The sequence below is a fragment of the Erpetoichthys calabaricus genome, chromosome 11 (assembly GCF_900747795.2).
Source record: "Erpetoichthys calabaricus chromosome 11, fErpCal1.3, whole genome shotgun sequence".
NCBI lineage: Eukaryota > Metazoa > Chordata > Cladistia > Polypteriformes > Polypteridae > Erpetoichthys > Erpetoichthys calabaricus.
The window spans coordinates 43,495,739-43,520,414 of NC_041404.2; the positions used below are offsets into that span (position 1 = coordinate 43,495,739).

Genomic DNA, 24,676 nt, shown 5'->3' on the forward strand with positions numbered 1-24,676 from the left:
GGGTTGTGTGGTTCCTCATAGAGCTGCTACATAACCAAGCATCATTTCATTCTGGGATGGCTGCTTTGCATACGAAGTTGGTTCTTTCTGAATATGCATGTAGGACACTAACAGATTAAGAAAGCCTAAACTTAGCCTGTGTTGTTGGACATATGCTGCAAGAGTCGTTTTAAAACCATAAGCCATTAGTATTTCACAAATTTGTTATCATCGATTCATGGCTATTTACTGGATAGAGCCTGTTAAAGATCTAAATAAATAAAATTTCTTCATGGAACCTTCTTGTAGATGGCTCTTTTGAGAATCATACATGGCATCGCTTTGAAGAACCACCCTGGCACCTTTATTTTTAAGAGTGCAGATGCCTCTTTCTGTCTTATCAAATGTATTCAGGTTTCTGTGTATGCTTTCTTTGGAAAACAGTTAAGCAGGCACTGAATTAAAATTTCAGTGTAAAACATGTCTTTATTTATTTTAAAATCGACTCACACATTGTCACAAATGATTGAATATTCAGCACAGTCATAAATGTTTTGTTATAAGATACCAGAGAGAAAAACACAACAGGGGGTGAATCATTTATGAGTATTTTTTTAAACTCGGAATAATATCAGAGTGTCCCAGTCCTGCAACTTACTGTATGATAACTTGTGGGAGTGAACAGTAATTAAAAAAGAAACAAACAGCAAAACACTTTACATCAGTAAAATGCTGATTTGCATTGAACATACCATGAAATCGCTGATACTGACTTACAGAACTTGTTTTTTTTGTGTTTTTTTTACATAATAACCCTGCCATATTGCAGCACATAAAAAGTACAGTTGGAGAGAGAGAGAGAGACAGAAATGAAGTGTAAATTGGAACAATAAATGAGAAATAATCCACTAAATCTTCAGTGTCATTTAGGAGGCCAAGATTTCAGCTATAAAAATGTTGTGACAATCGCTACGCCTACCAATATAGCGCCTCGCCATGTGCAGAAGTCTTCTTTATCAGCCTGAGCTTTATAATGTGCAAAATGAGCTTTTTTTTAAAGTCTGGCTCCATATGTCACTTGAATCAATTTCAAATGAAGCTTAGATATTATAATACATAGCTCCATTTCCAAAGTGCTTCATTTTGAGATTGCAACTTTTCAAGTGATAGTCTTAAGCAGGCCCGCTGTTCGAGAGCTGCCCATGTCATTTATGGTAAAGATCATTATTAATAACAGCTTCTTCTTTTCGCTCACAGTTGGAAGCAAACTTCTTTTTCTTCCCAAAAGTGGAAAATGAATTTTTAACATCCAGCTCACTGAATTGTGTTGATTTGTTGGCTGAGTGTAGCGTTGGAGTTCCAGGGATGTAGACATTGTGCTGGTAATCAGGGGGAGGATTCGCCGAAAATTGTGGTCCATATCTCGGGGTCCAAGCACGGCTGGAAGTCTCGGTTGCAGTGGTCATTTTGTAATCTGCAGTGAAAAAAGTAAGGGTTAGATTTTTGAATATTCTGCTGCTTTTTCTGAGCTGTTGGACTCATCTGAAATGGATTTTCCCACCACTTTCTTCCTAAGCTAGTCAGGAATTTAGTTCTCCTACTCCATCTCCTGCAATCTTAAAAATAGTGGTTCTTTAATGGCACTTTATTGGGTTGTGTGGCTCACTGTAGAAGTATTGCTTGACAAAGAACTGTTTCATTCCATAAAGGGTTCTTTGCACTTTTGAAAGAACTTCCTAACACATGGAAAAATCTGAAATCTTTAATGTATGGTAGGCTACCTGCAGAACACTAATAGATTTAGAAAACCTGAAAATACGCTGTGGTACTTTACTTGTGCAGCAATCCAGAGCCATTGGTATTTCACAAATCTGTTGCCATCTAACCGCGGTTATTTACTGTATGGAGCCTGTTACAGATCCAAATAAATAAAGTTTCTTACTGGAATTTTCATGTGGAAGAGTATTTTGGGAACCAAAAGGGGTTCTGCTATGGCATCACTTTGAATAATCTCTCTTGCACCTTTATTTCTAAGGGTCTCTATTTACACGTTTAAAAATAACGGTTCTTTAATGGCACTTTAATGGGTTGTGTGGTTCCTTGTAGAACCATTGCTTGACAAAGCACTACTGCTTCATTCTAGGAAGGGATCTTTGTATATGAAATTGGCACTTTAGACTTTGAAAAGGTTTCTAATATGAGAACAAAGCAAAAATCTTTAATGTATAGTGGGCTACTTAGCAGGATACAACAGACCAAGAAAACCTGAACTTAGCCTGTGTGCTTGAATGGAGCAAGAGTCCATTTAAAAACAGGAACCCAGTAATCCTTTTCAAATCTGTCATCATCTAGTTGTAGTTATTTATGAAAACTGTTATGGATCTAAATAAATTAAGGCTCTTTCTGGAATCTTCAAATAGAAGGTTCTTTTGGGAACCAAAAGTGGTTCCCCTATGGCATCGTTCTGAAGGGTTCTATTCAATAAGGGCGCGCACAAAAAGGCGACCTTCAAAAGGGTGACCTCAATTGGGCGCGGAGAATAAAGGCGCACGTAAATAAAGGCGACCTTCAAAAGGGCGACCTCAATTGAGTGCCGAATAAAGGCGCCCATAAATATAGGCGAGCTTCAAAAGGGCGACCTCAATTGAGCGCCGAATAAATGCGCACGCAAGTGTAACTTGCTTTCACCTTTTTATACATTCAGTCATTGCCTTAATCTAATTTTCTGTAATTTTGAAAACAACGAAATATAGAGAGCTTTAGAAATAGTTCGTTAGAAGTAGTTCGTTAGAAGTTCATGCATTAATTAATTGGATGTTTTAATATTCTTGCTTTCACCTTTTTATACGTTCAATCATTGCCTTTATCTAATAAATTTTCTGTAATAATTTTGTTGCGTTTGCCTTTATATGCTGCGCCCAATTGACGTCACCCTTTTGAAGCACTCCTTTATTTATGCGCGCAGTTATTCGGCGTTCAATTGAGGTCGCCCTTTTGAAGCTCGCCTTTATTTACGCGCGCCTTTATTCGGCGCTCAATTGAGGTCGCCCTTTTGAAGATCGCTTTTATTTATGTGCGCTTTTATTCGCCGCGACCAATTGAGGTCGCCCTTTTGAAGGTCACCTTTTTGTGCGCGCCCTTATTGACGGATACCGTTCTGGAGAAGCACTTCAGCAGCTGTATTTTTTAAAAGTGAATTTCAATCCAATAAATATTAGCGGGACATACTAACTCATAAATGCGTCCCTTTTCTAACTTACTTTTCCAATTTCGGGGTCCTGTTCCTATCCTGGCAGTACTGGCCATGAGGCATCACACTAGCATTGGAGAAAGGCAAGCCTCTTGCAGGGTATACCACAGGTACAGATACAGTATCACCATTCTCACAGTGGGCCCAATCTGGTATAAGAGAGACACACCAGACTACTGGTAGCACCAAAACAATACACAAACTCAAAGTTACACTTCTTGGGCTGCTTCTGTAGCATCTAAAAGTAAAGGTTAAGCATCCATTGCAGGTGCATTTAACTTTTATTTGCAGAAGAATTCAAAATAAAAATCATAGATTAACAAAATGCAGAACATGAAACAAGAATGCCTATTTCACCCAAAGAGTGATATTAAGAGTTCCCACTTGGAAGATGGCACATACCCCGCATGTGGGTCCCCCATGTCCAGTACTGGCCAGCAACTGGAACACCAAAATGATCAGATTCCCGCTGAATTGACTTCTGAATGAGAGACCCATCCATGTTCATGGAACTGTAGCTGTAAAATATCAAAAGTATGATTTTCTTAGAGTGAATGGCTTATCTTTGTCCATCCAAACTTTCTTATCCACGCTCTCATGCTAGTTTTCTAATGGCACTTAGCTGGGTTGTGTGGTTCTTCATACATATATTGTTTGATAAAACAACCATTTCATTCTGGAAAGGGATCTTTGTATATGAAGTTGGGTCTTTGGACACTAAAAAGGTACCTAATATGTGGACTAAACAGAAATCTTTAATGAACAGCAGGATATTTACAAGGATGCCGACACTTCAAGAAAAGCTGAACTTAACCTGTGTTATTATATACAGCAAGAGTCCTTTAAAAATCAGAAAAACCATGGTACTGTATACTGCAGACCTGTTAACAACTATTCATGGTTATTTATAGAGCCTGCTACCCATCTAAATCCATCCATCCATCCATCCATCTTCCAACCCGCTGAATCCGAACACAGGGTCACGGGGGTCTGCCGGAGCCAATCCCAGCCAACACAGGGCACAAGGCAGGAACCAATCCTGGGCAGGGTGCCAACCCACCGCAGACCCATCTAAATAAAGGTTCTTTATAGGTGGTTCTTTAGGGAACCTCAAATGATACCCCATGGCATCACTCCGAATTACCAATTTGGCACCTTTATTTCTCTGAGCTCAGAGGAGGATTGCAGGGATGCTGGAGCTCATCCTAGCAAGCATCGGAGAGAAGAGTTTTATACTGTATTGAGGATTACTTTGTGTTCTGTGTATTGTATTGTATTGACCCCCTTCTTTTTGACACCCACTACACGCCCAACCTACCTGGAAAGGGGTCTCTCTTTGAACTGCCTTTCCCAAGGTATCTTCCATTTTTTCCCTACAAGGGCTTTTGTCTTGTCTTCTTAGAGAGTCAAGGCTGGGAGCCTGTCAAGAGGCAGGGCCTGTTAAAGCCCATTGTGGCACTTCTTGTGTGATTTTGGGCTATACAAAAATAAATTGTATTGTAAGGTGGGAATTTAACATTGCCAGTCCTCTAACCTGCATATCATTGGACTGTGGGAGGAAACCAGATCATCCAGAGGAAACCCATACTGACACAGGGAGAGCATGCATACTCCATGCAGGAGTACAGCAGCACTACCACTGTGCCACTGTGCTACCATCAATTAATTGTTCAATCATTATTAAACATCATGTACTATTAAAAGGCACCTTGCAGGGTAAACCAGTTTATAGTGCAGCACTGGATATAAAGACTGCTCAATGCAAGCAGAACCACTAACTTTTAAACCACTCTTTCCAAGTTTATGGTCAAGGTAAGCTGTTGCCCATCCCACCTCCATTAGGCAGGGGATGAAACCATCAGAAAGCCAGTGCTTCACAGAGCACATTCACACACCCACACAATCCTCCATTCAAATCTGAACCACATGGCTATGATGAGTACAAATACTAAAATAGGAAGTAGCTTACCTTTTTAGTGCGGAATTCTGTGTCTTTGATAAAGGCCAGTCAGTATTTGGTTGTTTCATCTGTAGGAAAATAGAGCACACTGTTATGTCATTGTTTTGGGTGGGTCCTGTGTGTTTGTGCGCATTTGCCTCATTATTTCAGAACAGCGCACTGCAAAATCTCCAGCCCTAAATCAACAAAGTCTACAAATGGAAACACTCCTATAAGCCATAAACCAAAGTACTGGGCAGAAGGTAGGAACCAGCACTGTAATGAGTAAGGTGCAATGTTTGGTCCTAAACGATTGAGGCAATAATTTATGCCCATTTTATTTGGGGAAACCAAACCCCATCTTTTAAAGAGTAAAAAGAGCACAAATTTAGTATACAGTGATCCCTCGCTATATCGCGCTTCGCCTTTCGCGGCTTCACTCTATTCACTCTATCTACGGATTTTATATGTAAGCATATTTAAATATATATCGCAGATTTTTTGCTGGGTCGCGGATTTCTGAGGACAATGGGTCTTTTAATTTCTGGTACATGGTTCCTCAGTTGGTTTGCCCAGTTGATTTCATACAAGGGACGCTATTGGCAGATGGCTGAGAAGCTACCCAACGTACTTTTCTCTCTCTCTTGCGCTGACTTTCTCTGATCCTGACATAGGGGGTGTGAGCAGGGGGGCTGTTCGCACACCTAGACGATACGGACGCTCGTCTAAAAATGCTGAAAGATTATCTTCACGTTGCTATCTTCTGTGCAGCTGCTTTCTGAAGCGACATGCTGCCGGTGCTTCGCATACTTAAAAGCTCGAAGGGCACGTATTGATTTTTGACTGTTTGTTTTTCTCTGGCTCTCTCTCTATCTCTCTCTCTCTCTCTCTCCCTGCTCCTGACGGAGGGGGTGTGAGCTGCCGCCTTCAACAGCTTTGTACCGGCGGTGCTTTGCATACTTAAAAGCCAAACAGCCCTATTAATTTGTTTGCTTTCCTCTGTCTTTCTGACAGACTCTGCTCCTGACGCGCACTCCTTTGAAGAGGAAGAAATGTTTGCATTCTTTTAATTGTGAGACAGAACTGTCATCTCTGTCTTGTCATGGAGCACAGTTTAAACTTTTGAAAAAGAGACAAATGTTTGTTTGCAGTGTTTGAATAACGTTCCTGTCTCTCTACAACCTCCTGTGTTTCTGTGCAAATCTGTGACCCAAGTATGACAATATAAAAATAACCATATAAACATATGGTTTCTACTTCGCAGATTTTCTTATTTCGCGGGTGGCTCTGGAACGCAACCCCCGCGATGGAGGAGGGATTACTGTATTAAACATATTCAAATCAATCAGGTAACATCTACCTAATATTAGCATGTAGAAATCAAAAACAGACTACCGAATTAAATGTAGCACATATTACTTTATGTCATATGATGAATAGGTACTATTTATTACTAACAATCTTCATCCATATATCCATCTATCCATCTTCTAAACCCACATTATGCTGAGTAGGGACTTGAGGAAGCTGAAGTCTATACCAGTAAACACAGGGCAGGAACAATTTCTGCACAGGATGCCAATCCATGACAGGCTGAACAAATACACAACATACACACACTGGTGCCAGTTTAGCAAGTCAATCTACCCAACATTAATGACTTCAGACTGCGTGAGGAAACCTATATGGACTTGGGGAGAACCTGCAAACTCCACAGAGGGAGGACCTGGAACAGCAACCCTTGTCTTCTAACTGTGAGGCAGTAGCTCTCCCACTGCAGCATTATGCAACCCTAACATCTCTTCATTTTGTGAGTAATACATCAGCTTTGTTCAACTCTTTCAGAGCTGATGTTGACTTTTGTCAAAATTCAGGGGTAGAGGACGGTAATCAGCTGTAAACTGTGACAAAACTCTCCCTTATATTTAAGTTTGACTCTCTTTGCTAGAAAGAAAGTTAAGTAGCTTTGTTGATTTAACTTTGATTCCTTGCGTGTGTTATGAAGAGCAAACAACCTCTAAAATGGCATTGACATCTGGCGAAAGAATAAATATTCCTTGGACATTTTACACATTATCACTGATTCGGACTCTAACTTGTCGGACTTGGAAATTGATGCAAGTGATCAGGAGATCATCGAAAACGAAAATGAGGTACCAGCATCAGCTGATTAGTCCCCAGTTAATTGTGGTATTGAACATGTTTGTGTAGCTGATACACCTACAGCAGCATTCGCCTGGGAGGACCACCACTTATGATGACAAGAGGTGCAAACCATATTGTGTCACACTGTACTGCCACCACCGCCCACCGGCTGTGCGAAGACAGCCAGGCATGCCGAGCCCACCATGCATTCCTGCTGGCCATCAAGGTACCTCTGCACAGCCACTGACGCCAGAGTTGCCAAACATGTGCCAACAGCAGCCACAGCACGTAGCAACGGACGTTTTATGTTGATTTATGTGTGAAACCATTGCTTTGTGTGCTTTTCAGAAAACTGAGTTTTTTGGGAAAAATATTTAGCCCTCAAAGAGTTAAGAGATGGGCGGCACAGTGGCGCAGTGGGTAGCACTGCTGCCTCGCAGTTGGGAGACCTGGGGACCTAGGTTCGCTTCCCGGGTCCTCCCTGCGTGGAGTTTGCATGTTCTCCCCGTGTCTGCGTGGATTTCCTCCGGACACTCTGGTTTCCTCCCACAGTCCAAAGACATGCAGGTTAGGTGGATTGGCGATTCTAAATTGGCCCTAGTATGTGCCTGGTGTGTGGATGTGTTTGTGTGTGTCCTGCGGTGGGTTGGCACCCTGCCCGGGATTGGTTCCTGCCTTGTGCCCTATGTTGGCTGGGATTGGCTCCAGCAGACCCCCGTGACCCTGTGTTCAGATTCAGCGGGTTGGAAAATGGATGGATGGAAGAGTTAAGAGATAAAGACTTCACGGTAAAACCATCCTTCCATGTTCTGAATCGACTTATACAGAGCATGGTCACAGGGACACTGGAGCCCAACCCAGCAATCATCAGGCCCAAGGGAAGGTGCTATCCCACTGCAAGGTGAACACACTCACACACACAAGCAAAGCCAATTTAATATTCCTAATCCTCTCAATCTGCATGTCTTTAGACTGTGGGAGGAAACTGGAGCACCAGGAGGAAACAGACAAAGACATGAACCGAACAGCCAGCAGCCATACCACTAACACTTCAGAATAGGTAATCCACCTGAAGCTAAGCATGTTCTGGCCCGGATAGTACTTGGATGGGAAGCCATCTAGGAAAATCCAGGGTTGCTGTTGGAAGATACTGTATGTTTTCCAGGCCAGCAGAGAGTGCTCACCCTGTGGTCTGTGTGTGGATGCCAATGCCCCAGTGCAGTGATGGGGACATTGTGCTGAAAAGAATTTTCAGATGAGATGTGAAACTGAGATCTTGACTCTCTATGGTTATGAAAGATCCCCAGGTATCTTTCAAAAGAAGTAAGATATTTCCTAAAGTCCTGGTGAAATTGCTCACCATGGCCTTGTTCGTTCTGGCCACCTAATCATTTTAATTCACTAGCTATCTCTCTCACCCCTTCACCACCTAACAGCCAATGTGTGGTAAGCTGCTGTCACATCGTCCAGGTGGAAGCTACACATTGGCGGTGGTTAAAGTGGTTCACCACTGTCTATGTAAAGCACTTTGAGTAGATTGAAAAGTGCTATATAAAAGTAAATAGTTAATTAACAGGCAAACAAAATGTAGGCAGCACCCAGGATGGGAATCCTGGTCTCTGTGCTACAAGGCACCAGCTCTATGATTAGACAGACCACTCTGCCTCTCCATCCATGCTTATGCTGACCTAAATGTTTCATCTAAAAATTATGAGCAAAACCTTTTATTATTTAATGGTAGTGCTGTTGCCTCGCAGTAAAGTAAAGTTGATCCCTAGGTGGAGTTTGCTTGTTCTTCCCTATTCCACATGGGTTTCCTCCAGGTGTTCCAGCCTTTTCCCACAGTCCAAAGACATGCAGGTTATGTGGACTGTCAATGCTGAATTGTCCTGGTGTTTGTGTGCACCTGTCTGCTCACCCTGCCATGGGCTGCCATACTGTTTAGTAATTGTTCCTGTGTGTGCCATATGCTTTCAGGGAGAGGCTCACTCTGCACTGGATAAGCAGGTTTAACATATGGATAGATCTACCAAGAAATCTTAAGCTTTTAAATAAAGCTGAAAGAATTATCTACATAATGAAGATTGTTAGCAATACATGTAAATAGTATCTAATATCGTAGAGTAGTTTAGCATGTGATACAAAAGTAACACATACCAAATATAATTCGGAAATCTTCATTTGATTTATGTTTGTGACTTTAACATACTACTGTATATTTGCAAAGTTAGGTAGACTTTATTTGGATGGATTTAATATGCTAAATTTGGGTTTTCTTTACTCACCAAAACATGGGACTAAATTAAAGCAAATAAAGTAGGTACAAATTGCTGCTTTAGTTTTTTTGGGGGGTACATGCTATACCTAATTTTATAAATTGAACATTGGACAAAGTGCCCCTACACGGGAAGGCACTCAAGCTCACGGTGCCATAGGAACTAATCAATGCAGACTTAACCTAAACAACATTACACCTGTCTGTAAAATGGAGGACTGCTCGATGCATTTCCTGGACCAGCCTCGAGGAACCGGAGCAGGAATTAACCGAGTATCGCACCCAGGGCCGGCTCTAGCATTTCTGTGATACTAGTTCTAGGGCAATGTCATACAGTACGTATATTACACAGAAGATCGCCACCTTGCTGTATCTTGGGCTCAGGTAGAAGGGTCCTTACGTTGCTACACGCATTAAGGTTTCCAAACGCGGGTGTTTGCTCTTCCTTGGTGAATCGAGCGCTCAAGTATAATATACTCGAGTATATTAGGGTCCTCGCAGTGTTTCGAACCAGATATTATTTCGAAAAGCGGGGTTGGAGGAGTGGCGCCCCTTGGTGAATCGAGAGGTTATATACTGTACAACATCCAGTGATGGGAGTTGGTCCCCGGGTCCCAGTTGCTGCGTTTAGAGCGCACAGTTATACTTATTGAAAAGAAAACGAGTGGGTTCTCTGGTCCCTTGGTAAACCGAGCGTGGAAATAACTGTATATTACACCCAGTATCGGCAGTGGGGTCTCATTGGTGCTGTATTGGGTCCGTCTGTTTGTAAATTGGGTTTCTTTGATGATTAGAAAAATGCCAGGCGACTTTGCTGACATAGGTGACAGCCTTTACACTCCTAAAAAATAGCGGTTCCTTAATGGCACTATACTGCATTACGTAGCTCCACAATATAAACATTTCATTTTGTGAAAGGTTATTTAGATATGAAATTGGTTCTTTCGGCTTTGCAAAGGATCTAAATATGCGGCTAAGCGGACACAACAGAAAAATTTAGTAAGCCACATTGCATGATACTGACAGATCAACAACACCTGAACATAGCCTGTCTTATTGCATGCAGCGAAGATCGTTGTACTGTATATTCAGAAATCCATTGGTGCTTCACAAATCTGATATCATCTAGTCATGGTTATCTTGGGAGTCTGTTTGGTATCTAAATAAATAAACATTATTTCTAGACCCTTCATGTGGATGGTTCTTTTGGGAAACAAAAATGGTTCCTTATATGGCATCATTCTGAAGAACCACTTTTAACACTTTTATTTTAAACAGCGCAAGGCTGGGATTGGCTCCAGCAGACCCCCGTGACCCTGTGTTCGGATTCAGCGGGTTGGAAAATGGATGGATGGATGGAAGTCAGGTAACAATGAAAAAAGTATAACATTGATGTTGTTCATTCAACGTAAATTTTCTGTTTCAAGCAACTTAAGATTAGTCATTTAGTGTTGTAGCTTGAAATATTTGGTTTCAGATCTCAATCAAAGTAAAAAAAAATTGTTTGGACCAAAGTAAGTTATGGTGGAGGGAATAAACGTAGAAATCCTATTTCAGTTAACTTAATATTTTAGTTTGTTCGTGTGCTGTGTTTGAGGGGCCGTTTGTATTTTCTTCCAGTCGAACTTTCCAGCGTGCTGGCTTTCCAACTGCCAAAAAAAGAACAACTACTTAAAAAATAGATTTAGTATAAAACAAGTGAATTGCACCCAATCACTCTAAATGATTTGCCTCAACTTAAAAATTGTGGGATCAATAAGCTAAAAAGAATTATATTGGTTCAGATTGAAAATATTAAGTGTGAATCATCACCTTTTTTTTCAGTGAGAGCCGGCCCTGACGTCACCTGTCCATTTTAGGACACATCTTCACACACACACGAAGGGTTAGTGTTACGCTAATCAACTGATAAACCAAACGACAGGTTTTTAAAAATGTACACAAAACAAAACGGGCGTATTTTCTTTATTGTAACTTCAAACATACACCATATTTTTTGAAAAAGTTACGGTACTTGTTGATGGACTCAGCCTTGGCGGAAACAAGTGGATCATCCCTTTAAAAATAATCTCTGATGACAAGTCCAGCGTCTCTCAAAACAATGAAATGTGCATAAAAGTCGTGTAATCGAGATACATTAAAGTGGACATTTCTGTCTTAAATGCGAGGCATTACGTATGTTTCAAATCAAGCTCTGCCCACGATAGGCAAGTCAAACCACCTCAGTCTTCCAAGTACGGTGATGGAATTTCTTACTTCGCAGAAGTAAGAGCAGCAGAAGCTGCGGCAAGTACTGGCAATCTTGTCATGAATGTTGAAAAGATTAATAGAGCACCGTACAGGGAAATATTGAATACAATTGTGCGCCCACGGCCTGAAAATCAATCTTGGGAAGAGGAATTTGTTTCAAAATGGGGGATTTTGTCAAAAGGGCACTTGCAGGGCAACATCGTGGTGTCCTAAAATAAAGAAAACAGATGTCCCTGAGGGGCTCAGCCAGATACTTACACTTAATACCGTTGAAATCTGTAGCAAAACGTCAGAGTGTCTGTCCATCGTCGTTCCCTGGCTAATCTGACACAGAGCAACAGCAACTGTACCAAGAAGAGTGCGCAATTGCTTTATTACTACGTACAAAGTTAATAATTGAGATTACTGCAGCTGTTTCAACTCCTAAAGCTCTGACACACGGGCATGGGTGCTGAAAGAGCCCCTTCATTATTATTTTTTTTTTTTATATTATGTTGTTTATTATTGTTGGTAATGTATGTGTAAAGAAATTTGTGACTCAAAGTATAATCTTAATCTAAGTGTTTGAATTCCTGAGCTGTGAGACGTTGTAAAGGGAAAAGAGGACGAAGGATCAACACTTTTCAAAGCAACGGACGTTCTTGTACATACGCATTGAAACACAAAGAAGGCTTCTCACAGACTGTTAGTAAGGCTCTGTTAGAAAAAAGGAAAAGAAAACGGTATTCAAATGAAGAATAAGATAAGAAAAAAAAAATAGCTAAAGTCTGTCAAAGTCAAACATAAAAATATAACTGCTACATTCTATAACAATGTATTTAATGTAACATCTTTCTTTAATCTATTCAGGCTCCCTGGGGACAAAGTCAATCTAGAGCATGAACCACAAGCTCACACTTGGAGAGAGGAATAGTAAATGAATGGAATAGACTGTTTATATAAGTAAAATAAATGTTATTTTTTTTAATCAGTGCTGTTCTAGGTGCTTACATGTTAAATGGTCCTGTGTATTTAAGGTTGTTGATGCTATGCATCTATATGCCAGTCCTAGAAGGCTGCAGTGGCTACAGGCTTTCATTCTAACCATTTTTTTAATTAGTGACCAGTATTTAAATGATTTTGCCTTAACCAACACATGTCAATCTAACCTGAGTTCATCATACAAGATCTGAAAACAAAGAAAGGTCTTGGTAATGCTGGTCTGCTCAGGTCCACAAGACATTTTGACAGATCTGTTAGAAGAAAGAAAACCCAGTCCTCAAAACACATGCAATTTCTCTAATCGTCCGTCCACCACACTACTCATTGTACTCTCTATTTTGTTCTTTCTTTCCAAAGAAAGAAAAATAATAATAATAATAATAATAATAATAATAATAGAAACTTTCTCTATCCGTTACTCTTTACATTACCAAACTCTGCCCTTCATTCTTCTCTGGTCCAGAGACCTTTCTTCTCTCTCTTTACTGTTCTCATGAGACATTGTTTTCTCTAATGTAAAATTTTGCTAGAAAAATCCAAACTATCAGCAGACCCAATATGGAATTCTACACAGAGTTTACCCTACACTCACTGGTTCCTTAATGGCACTTTACTGGGCTGTGTGGTTTCTCATAGGTCCCTTGCTTGACAAAGAACCATCGGTCTACTATGAAACTAATGAAGCTTATAAGCTTCAGGGCCCCTAATCCCAAAGGGGCCCCAGAAATGACTTTAGTTCACATTGCTTAAAAATTTTGGGTGTCTACTGTATGAGAAGGGTTTTTTAATAATAATAATATTAATAATGTAGTGTATTTAAATACAAAATAATAGTTAAAATAAAAATTAAAAGGTTATCAAAGTATCATATTGGCCAGCCATAATGAAAAAACAAATTTCAAATTAAGCATGTTTCAATCTAAATGTATTTAAAATAAAATAAGTTTCCTCCGCAGGGTGTCTGGGCTCTCCCTTAAAGATAGGGTGAGAAGCTCAGTCAACCAGGAGGGGCTCAGAGTAGAGCTGCTGCTCCTCCGCATCGAGAGGAGTCAGATTGAGGTGGCTCGGGCATCTGATCAGGTGTTCCGGGCACGTCTAACCGGGAGGAGGGCCCCGGGGAAGACCCAGGACACGCTGGAGGGACTATGTCTCTCGGCTGGCCTGGGAACGCCTTGGGATTCTCCCGGAAGAGCTAGAAGAAGTGGCCGGGGAGAGGGAAGTCTGGGCATCTCTGCTCAAGCTGCTGCCCCCGCGACCCGACCTCGGATAAGCGGGAGACAATGTATGGATAATTGTGGGCGGCATGGTGGTGTACTGGTAGCGCTGCTGTCTCGCAGTTAGGAGACTTGGGTTCGCTTCCCGGGTCCTCCGAGCATGGAGTTTACATGTTCTCCCCGTGTCTGTGTGGGTTTCCTCCCGCAGTCCAAAGACATGCAGGTTAGGTGCACTGGCGATCCTAAATTGTCCTGTGTGTGTGTGTGTGCCCTGTGGTAGGCTGGCATCCTGCCCGGGGTTTGTTCCTGCCTTGTGCCCTGTGTTGTCTGGGATTGGTGACCTTGTGTTAGGATATAGCAGGTTGGATAATGGATTAAATAATTTAAAATACTATTAACATAACAGTTCTAGCTACAAGGCCCCAAAAATTGATTCACAGAACACTAACAGATACAGAAAACCTGACCTTAGCCTGTGTGACTGTATGGAGCACCTGGTCTTTTAAAGTCATGAATCCATCATAAATCTGTTACCATCTATTCATTGTTATTTGTGGAATTTTGTTACATATCAGAATAAACAAAGGATTTTTCTGGAACCTTCATGTGGTTGCTTCTTTACAGAACCAAAAATGGATCCATTCATTGCTTTGTAGAACTACACTGACACCTTTATTTTAAGAATTTACTCTCCATAAACTCCATCTGATAGGCCTCACTGCTGATCCTCTTTGTCAATTATCTCCCCTTGGTTAACTTGGCACTTTTCTTCACTTGTTCGGGCACTGCCTTCCTGTCCTTCTGTCTTTTCCTTTTTGACCCATGTATGTTACCTAATATCTTCTTTTCTTTCTTTAAATACTCCTCTGTTTCCTCAAATCTTTCTTTTTGTAGACCTCTCTATGTTACCACTTAAACCTCCTGAATGTAAATTATTCTTTTTTAGTACCCTAGCAGCCAAATTAATTCTTCCTCCCCCTGGAAGTCACCTGAGCGTGTTATTACAGATAACTGGCAGTCCTCCTTCGACAATTTAATAGATCTTGAATTGTCCACAGGACAGATTAATGGTGCCTCTAGAAATGCAATTGAAACTTGGTGCACTGCAACTCAAATGTGTAAATCCTGGTCTGGTGTAACGCCTTGATCATGTTTTTCTGTCAACTATTGCTTGTTTTATTTATTTATTTATTTATTTTTTTTTTTTTAGCGTTGTTGTTGTAGCTTATTCATGATTCTTTAACTCTCCTCCTCTCTTCTCTAGTGCCTGGATTTTCTCTTGGCTCAGGCAGGAGCAGGGTTAGACAGAATGGGATAGGGAGGGTTGGATTCTTTTCTATATTATGTGTGTTTATTTCTTCTCATTTTATCTTTATTTAATAAAAAGTAAGAAAATCAGCAGTGTTTTGAGTGTCCACTGTGGCAGAATGAGAGCTACGGAATTAAATAACGGGTTTAATTATAACAACAAGAACTGGCTTCTAATTAAGAAACTGGTTGGAGTGAAATGGTTATTATCACTTTACTTATTGGTTCCGATTTGAGACCCCAACTTAGCTTGTCGTCCGTTGACTTGCTTAACAACCCATTTCGGTTTGAATGCTGTTTAAAGGAATGAAAAGAAGTAACTCAGAGGACTGAGTCTGAAAACACAAAGCAATTTAAACAAATGTAAATGGAATCCAATGACAACAGAAACTGGTCACTAATTAAGAAAGAAAACTTGCAGCTACTGCAGCCCTCCAGGATCCAAGTTGGACAGCCCTGTAGGACATGTCATCACTATTTATTATTATTATTTGCAAATAATTTTCACGTTATTGCCATTTATTAATCTCCCAATTTTCAGATCGCTTCATATTACAAAACCGTGACGTGAAGACAGCCCCAAAACCATGGATTGAGGCTTCCGCATTATGGTTATGTGGTATTAAGGACTGTAAATGGCTAATCGCGTTTTAAAAAGAATCAATACCGAACGACGTGTTAATATTGATTTATTTATTATTTATTGTAAAAAAAGGCAAGAAAAAATTATATTGAAAAATAAAAATGACAACATACATAAAAAATAGGAGCATTTATAACAAAATGAGTATTGTGGCTTCCCGTTAAAATATTTTGAAGAAAGAAAGAAAGAAAGAAAGAAAGAAAGAAAGAAAGAAAGAAAGAAAGAAAGAAAGAAAGAAAGAAAGAAAGAAAGAAAATGCAATATTCTCTGAAGCATACAACGCCACTGCCCTCTGCTGTTATGAATTCCTTTTGCCTGGCTGCATCATTTCCCGAGGTCTCGTGTCCCCTCGAGCATGGCTCAGTGCAGTTTATTTCTCTTTCAGCAGAGGTTACGCAGCAGGGGACACGAACACATCTGCAGCCCCAGATACCTTTGCCATCGTTTTACTTAAAGGCACCCAATAAAGATTCGTGTGCTCTATTAATTCACTTTCATTCCTTAACAAGAAAGCTCTGATGTAAGCTTATTAGAAAATCAGCATGCAAAATACCTTCCGCGCACCGTGTAAAACCAATTAAAACTGGCAAGATGAAACAGGACACGATCATAATCTTCAAACAAATGCACGCTTATTCAGAAATTAATTATAACGGCGGATGAAATACGTGCACCATATTCTTTTGAAATTTAACTTAATGTACCGCGGGTGTATAATTTAACGACTAGTACTGAAGTTGAAAAGCATTAAAATCTCTCTCCCTTCTGTACTGTTGTCAGAAAGTCATTATGCTTATCTGCATTATGTGTTGTAGCGTATCTAAATGGTAAAACGCGGCGAAAGACATAGTATAATTTAACAACAATAATGACAAATGTTCCCCATGAAAATGACTTATTCAGACAGGCAGCGAAAAAAAAATCGATTTCTTAATCTTATCCGTAATAATTATTATACTGTCCTCGCGTTGGGTCGAATGAATCTTATTAAAAATGTAAAATATTTAAAATACAGAATTATCGAGATCTAAAATTATTTTGGAAGCTACTATCATGATCATTATTTTAGCAATATCATTTGAAAATCACGTTGAAACATTGATGCAAATGTCATTCCCATCAATAGTCTAAGCACATCGTGCATTCAAATACATTCTGACAATATTCTTTTCTTCTGAATGAATGGGTAGGTAAGGTTGCACCAGTCGCTTAACAGATTATTCCATTGTTCTAAAGATTTTTTTTTTCCGAATAATTTGATTTGTGGAATACTGCTGCCATCTTGTGGAACATTCAGGTAAATTGATAACGTTAGAAAATTAGATGTAAAGGAACTTTAAGAGAACAAAGCCAAAATGTACCTGCACAAGGCCAAAAATATGTCACACGTGTGAAAAATTCATGCTATTTTATGAAATGTTCCAACAATGCAATTTAAGAATTCAAATGTTACACACATCCTGCTTTAAATATGATAATTTAAAAATTATCATTTTCACCCTGGGTAAAGGTAAAGATCTATCTATCTGTGTAAATTCTTGAAACCTGTTAAGAATGGATTTCTAAGAAAATATAAACCGACTTGATCGTTATTGCGCAATTTTGCACTTCAGTTTTAACTTAACTACGCTCCTAAAAGTAAAGGTGACAAACAGTCATTTAGATCGATGCCATAGGGGAATTTGTGTCCCATAAGACCCATCCATATGAAGGTTATAGAAAGAACTTTTATTCAGACCTGTATCACGTTCCAGGTTTTTTTTTTTGGATCTGCTAATATTCCTTACCCACTATACATTAAAGATTTCTATTTTAGGAACCATTTCAGAACCAACACAGCCAATTTCATGCATAATAACTCCTTCCCACAGTGAAATGGTTCTTTGTCAAGCATGGGTTCAACTTGGAACCGCACAGCCAAGTAAAGTGCGCCATTGCAGAACCGTTATTTTTAAGAGGCATATGGTTTATCTCACAGGCATTCAAACTCGCGGTCGCGGGAATGTCGGCGCTTCTTTACGCACCATTTTGCGAAAAGCGGGAAACTGGCTTCGACAGTGCATCGGTACATTTTAGGATACCTTCCCGGACACACAGGCCAATTTAGGACGGCCAGGTAGTCATATCTGCTTGACTTTGGCAACATGGAAAGAGAGCTCACGCAAACAGAAAACGCTAATAACGACCGCCTACGTTATTCAAGCTCAGGATGCCGCACCCATAAACCAGCAGCGCTAACCACTGCGCTACCTTGCTATCCCAGACATTTTGTTAATATCATAAATATGCTCCTCATCATTCACACGTCACTAAATTAAATAGACAAATGCATTGAACATTCCGGTCTGAGAAACGTCTACTGCAACACATCGACGCATGTTGATGTTTGTAATGAAAATGAAGGGAGAGATATATATCTATAATACATAGCAGTGGTGCCTTGCAGCAAATACAGTGCATCGATCAGTCTACAGCAAAGGAAGCTTATGTGTATGACACACCATGAAAACCGTTATTTGATAACACATATTATTATGTATGATATAAAAAAAGAAATTCTTATAGATATGCACGTAATTTTTTTTTCTTTACCTCATAAGGGGCGTAAGCTCCATTGTTAACAACATTGCTGTGGATTTGCCCATTCCATCCTGATGCCAGTCTGCTTGTCTCTTTCGCATTATTTCTAGGTGTCGCTGGGCTGTATGGCTTCAGGAACATGAAGTCGCTTTTTGCTGATTCGGGAGTTAAGCAGACTTTGTAGCAGTATGCCTGGGATAATGCGCTATTCCCATTAACCTCTACGCAGTTGGTGGGCACCTTGGCGCCAGATGATATCTGAAGATTGATGTTGGACTTTTTAAACACCTCAGTGGAAGTCTCAGATTTTAATGCGCAGCAAGTCGTTAGGGAGAAGTCGTATCCCCGTATTGAGTATCTGTCCTTGTGACATTTTATGGCTGCCAGTACAATTATGGCCACGAGAAATATAAATGAAATGGAACTTAACGAAACTATCAGATACAGAGTTAGGCTAGAGGGAGATTCCTGTGTCAGAGTAAGGTCACCGAAATCGGAAAGGGTTTCTGGCACACTGTCAACCACTGATAAGATGATGGAAACAGAAGCCGAGAGCGGCGGCTGACCGTTGTCCTTGACCAAAATGACTAGTCTTTGCCTGGTGGCATCTTTGTCCATCAATCTGCGGATTGTCCTAATTTCGCCTGTGTAAAGGGCAACGCTGAAGAGCCCCTGGTCTGTAGCCTGCACTACCTGATAGGACAGGCGAGAGTTCTGCCCAGCGTCCGCATCTAAAGCAGTTATTTTAGCCACCAGGTAGCCGGCATCAACTGACCTGGGTACCATCTCAGTTGCCACTGAGCCATTTTTGGGCAGAGGAGAAACAATCACTGGAGCGTTATCGTTTTGATCCAAAACGAATACATTTACAGTAACGTTACTGCTGAGAGGTGGCAATCCAGCATCTTGCGCTTGAACGCGGATTTGAAAGTTTCGGAGTTGTTCGTAGTCGAAAGAGCGAAGAGCGTAAATGTTGCCGTTGTCTGAATTGATGGAAACATAAGTGGACACTGGCATGCCCTGGATTTGTCCCTCGAGAATAGAATATGACAAATAGGCATTCTGATTGGAGTCGGGGTCGGAGGCGGTCACCGAGGAAATAGAAGCCCCGGGGGCGTTGTTCTCAGTCACATAGACCGAGAAGGACGGCTGCAGGAATCGCGGCGCGTTGTCGTTTACATCGGACACTTGAACCAGAATAGATTTTCTGGTGCTTAAAGGAGGCGAGCCCAAATCCCTAGCCGTCACCGTGATGTTATATTCGGAGACAGTCTCTCGATCCAGCAGCTCGCTAGTGACCAGGGTATAATAATTTTTAAAAGAGGTGTGCAACTGAAACGGCATGTTATGGGGGATTTCACAGTCCACGTTGCCGTTATCCCCCGAGTCCCGGTCCATAACGCTTATAACGGATATGACAGTTCCAGGGGGAGCATCTTCTTGGACAGGTGTAGATACCGATGTTAAGATCACTTCGGGGGCATTGTCATTCACGTCTAAAATATCCACTAACACTTTGCAGTGCACTGCAACGGCGGAGGGTCCCCTGTCCTTCGCCTGTACGTATATTTCATAAACGCTGGCTTTCTCAAAATCCACCACACCTTTGACTCGAATCTCTCCAGTTCGAGAGTCCACACTAAAGAGTTCCCGCACCTTCAAGGGTGCGTGACCGCTGAATGAGTACGAGATATCCCCGTTCGAGCCCTCATCAAGGTCCGTAGCGTTGAGCCTTACAAGCATCGAACCACGAGGTGCGTTCTCCAACAAGCGCACTTTGTAGAAAGGCTGCTCGAAAACAGGCACGTTGTCGTTAGCGTCCAAGACACTGACGGTGATTTGTGCCGAGCCCGATTTCTCTGGCATTCCCCCATCCACCGCGGTTAACATCATCTGGTGACTCCTTTGCTGCTCCCTGTCGAGCGGAGCCTCTAGCACAAGCTCTGCGAACTTACTGCCGTCGCTGCGACTCTGCACAACCAGAGTGAAGTGATCGCTGGGACTGAGCGAGTAGGTACGAAGTGAGTTGGTACCCACGTCAGGATCGTGTGCGCTTTCCACGGGAAACCGAGAGCCAGGCGCCGCCGATTCGCTGATTTCCAGAACAAACTCGCTCCAAGGAAAACTTGGGGGATTATCGTTAACATCCAGAATGTCCACCTCGACTCGATACAGCTCCAAAGGACTCTCAATCACCACCTGCAAATGCAAGAAGCAGGCGGCGGACTGTTCGCACTGTTCCTCCCTGTCAATTTTTTCATTCACAAATAAAATCCCGTTTTCTAAATTCACTTCCAGATACTGTTTCCTAGCCCCAGACGCAATCCGAAATCTGCGGGAAGAAAGTTTGGTAACATCCAAGCCTAAGTCTTCGGCTATATTGCCAACAAATGCTCCGTGCTCAAGCTCCTCGGGAACTGAGTAGCGAATCTGACAAGAAACTAAATGACAGAAAGAAGCGGACAGAAGCCCAATCGTCAGGAGCCTTGGCCATCTCCTTTCGACTTGCATGTTTCAGGCAGTGAAGCTTTCAAACCTTTTTTTTTTTTTTTTATAAAACTCCCATTACATCTTAAAAGTAGCTTTTTGGCATGCAGAAACTTTTTTTCTTTTTAGTAAGTATATATAACTTTGCGTAAAGACGCACCAAACAATTATTGTTCCATGATAAAACTCCCAGATCCCTACCCGAAGGGCGCCTCTCTCCTTTCTCTGTTCGTCTTGATACACCAGCCAAGTGCGAGTATGTGATACTTTGTCTTTGATTTTCCACTCTATTAGGCATTTTGGAAGAGCTGCTGGGGGAGGAACAGAGTTCTTATTCAGTACCGCATTGGAGGATGGTGACACGAGAGCGTCTGCTGTAATTACAGTATGGATAGTTTAACCCTTTCCTAGTTCATAAAAAGCACCCAATTATTATTATTATTATTATTATTATTATTATTATTATTATTATTATTATTATTATTATTATTATTATTATTATTATTATTATTTATTTACCTGCATCATTTCGTTTATGTCCATGTGAAGTTAAGGTAAAGGGAAAGATAGTCAAAAAGATAAAACCCTGCCCATACAAACCATGTTGTGTCTGTTTGCCCATTAATAAACTGTCCATTCATTTTCTGAATCCACTAACGTTAACCTAAACGCTGCTTTAGATTACTATGACAAGATTGCATTACCAAAACTGAGCTAAATCAGAGCTTTATTTCCTATGAAACCATTAATGATTTGGATTACAGAACATGTTTTTAAATCGCACTTTTGATTAGATTAGCCTGTCTAAACCCGTTAGACTGTTATGACGGTTATAGGCGTTAATAGAATCGCACCGAAGATAAATACGTGTTACATTAAGAGCGATTAAAAGCTTTGGATAAATCCTTTTTTAATCAAACATCTGCATTGTGTTGGACATTCTCCGTCCCTGTTTAGGTAGAAACCCAAGGTAATTCCAACACAACGACTAGCATTATTTATTTTGCTTGGTTTGGACGGCGCGGTGGCGCAGTAAAAAGCGTAAACCCTTTGGTCCCTGATTTCGGTACATTCATATTAAAGTGGCGGCTAATCCAGAAGTCTTCCCACTGGGTACTACTGTAAAGTCGAACACCATGAAAGGGTTTAAAAAAGCTAGTTGCTAAGACTGAGAGGAGTCTGCATCAGAGAAGGACAAATACACCATTATAATGGTTCACTGGATATTGTTATGCCGCTTCACAGAACCAAGGCTTGACTCCTGGCTGGGCTCACTTCTGTGTGCCGCTTGCTTGTTATCCTCGTAATGGCATGGCCTTTTTCCGAGGCCTATTTTTTTTCATTTACAGAGTAAAGACCTGTCGAGTTTCCTTTTCAGGATGTAAATTGACCTAAGGTGGGAGGCATCACGTCCGGAGCTGTTTATCACCATATACTTGAGCAGCGGGTTTAGAAAGTGGATGGGAGCCTCGCACGTTTCGATTGCGCTGCACTTTAACTTTAATTGCTGTCTGTGCAAAAAAGCCATTGTGCATGTGACAGAGCTACTGGACTTAAATTGCATCTCACATTTGCTTGTATTGAAGGCTTGAAGCGATACTTGTCTTCTCTCGATGCCTATAGCCTTGATTACAAGCAGCTAACAAGCAACGACTGAAATCACCTGAAATTATACCTCTAGTGCGCTAGCCCCCTCACGTCCTGAAAGACTACACGCTCAATCATTTTAATCAGAGAGACTTTGACGCGTAGTTTAATTTGTGGAGCTTCCATACATAATAGACTATTGAAATGTTCGTAGAAAACAGCCTTGTTTCTCTCTCTCTCTTCATTTTTTTTTTTTTTTGGCATTTTGCTTCCTAGTGATGATAATAAGTGTTTTTTTTTATGTTAAACTGTTCAGATAGCTACAAAACACAATCTGCTCAGAGCCTTAACCTCCAGCAGATGGTTAAGCTTTTACAGAAATGATTACATTTTTGTAAAACACGGTTTTCATTGGGCTCCCGTTCTTTTTAATTAATAGAGAGGGAGATTACAGTGAAGCTATCCGGGATGAGCCATGCTCGAACAGCTAAATACAAATGTTTTTTTTTTTTAAATAATCCTAGTTGTACAGTGGTAAATGGAATGTGGCATTCCACTCCTCATAGCACAGAACTGAATTGTCGGGGCAGCTTTAAGCTTATTTTCCAGTGCATTGTTCTTAGAATAATGAACAGTTCCCAACTCTGCTGTAACAGACTGAATTAATATATACTGCTCCTCTTTAATCTTCCTTAAATTCTCGTTCAGAAAGTTAATATGAGTACAGATACATGCACAGGTATACCAAACTGAGCAAACGAAATAAAAAAAAAATGAGCAATTCAAATGTTTTGTGCGATTAAAGTAAAAGAAGAACTGAAATGCGTTTTTTTTTCACCTGCCAGTGGACCGTGGGAAACGACTTGAATTCCATTATGTAACGGGAAGAGCTGGAGAATTTTAAATTTCTAGTACCCGTCAATGATGGTGTGTAGTCGCCATCTACTGGACATTCAGAGTTAGTTCTTCAAGAATTCTTGAAAGCGACTCCTATTTTTAATGCCTTAGAAAAAGAATGCGATTGAAACGCTGTTTCCATGTGTTGCGCTACGAGTAATTTAAATTCTTTGGTTAGCATTATCGTTATATACTGCCGGTTTTAATAGGAAGCCTCGGTATATTATGTCAACAAGAATTATACACTCTTATAAATAAAGATGCCAAAGTGTTTCTTCACAGTGACGTCATAGGGCAGGGGTGGGCAATGTCGGTCCTGGAGAGCCACAGTGGCTGCACGTTTTTGTTCCAACTCAGTTTCTTAATGAGAAGTCAATTACTCCTGATGAAGCTCTTATTGCTTAAGTGACATTTTGTTGCTTCATTTTAGTGGTCTTATTTGCTAAGGTTCCCCACTCTTAATTGCTCATTTCAATCTTAAAAAGCTGCATTCACTGTTTTAATGGCTCCTTATTAGCAATAAGATGTAAATGACAAAGCAGTCAGCCGTTCACCATCTAGCTTGTTTCGATTTACATCTCTGTGTGTTCATCATGCACTGTCTGATTTATTAAAACACTTAATAGACAATGTGACAGGCTTCAAATCATTTTGATGATATCCTTGGAAAGAAAAAAATCTACGATATAAGAACCTTACATTTCAGACTAACAGGCCATAAAATTAAATAAGGTCTGAGATTGGAAAAGATTTGTTTATAATAAAGCAATTGGGTTAGAATGAAAACCTGTAGCCACTGTGACGCTCCAGGACGGACATTGCTCACCCCTGCCATAGGAGAACCATTATTGGCTCCTAAAAAGAACCTTTCACATGAAAGTTCCAGAAAGAACCTTTATTTATTTAGCTCTGTAACAGATTCCACAAATAACCACAAAAAGAAGTGAGCAGATTTCTGAAATATCAGTGGATCCCTGACTTAAAAATAACTCTTGCCGCATACAATAAAACAGGCTACATTCAGCTGTTTTCTCTTATTACCCTGCTAGGTAGCCTTTAATAATTCAACATTTCCATTTGGTCCATAGAATCTTTTTAAATCCTAAAGAACCTTACCCCAGAATGAAATGGTTCTTTATGA

At 40.7% G+C, this 24,676-nt stretch overlaps 1 protein-coding gene across 2 annotated transcripts; it reads right to left on the bottom strand.

The window, feature by feature from the left end:
- Positions 1 to 453: 453 nt before the first annotated feature.
- LOC114661298 (protocadherin-10-like) lies at positions 454 to 21,243 on the bottom strand. Of its 2 annotated transcripts, XM_028814512.2 has the most exons (4): positions 18,577 to 21,243; positions 5,199 to 5,257; positions 3,632 to 3,747; positions 454 to 1,453 (listed from the first exon to the last, which is right to left on the bottom strand). In XM_028814512.2, the coding sequence occupies exons 1-4, from the start codon at positions 21,073 to 21,075 to the stop codon at positions 1,185 to 1,187; spliced, it is 2,943 nt and encodes a 980-aa protein (XP_028670345.2). In that variant the 5' UTR covers positions 21,076 to 21,243; the 3' UTR covers positions 454 to 1,184. The 2 variants fall into 2 exon arrangements, with proteins under 2 accessions (XP_028670345.2, XP_051789681.1); XM_051933721.1 differs by lacking the exon at positions 3,632 to 3,747 and having other exon boundaries at positions 1,229 to 1,453.
- Positions 21,244 to 24,676: the final 3,433 nt, after the last annotated feature.

Bases quoted from the DNA above. Each gene is read 5' to 3' on its own strand.
- LOC114661298 (XM_028814512.2), bottom strand. From the start codon at position 21,075: ATGCAAGTCGAAAGGAGATGGCCAAGGCTCCTGACGATTGGGCTTCTG. The intron at 3,748-5,198 runs GTAAGCTACTTC...GATATTTTACAG, and splicing joins CAGAATTCCGCACTAAAAAG to CTACAGTTCCATGAACATGG. The intron at 1,454-3,631 runs GTATGTGCCATC...TTTTCACTGCAG, and splicing joins ATGGGGGACCCACATGCGGG to ATTACAAAATGACCACTGCA.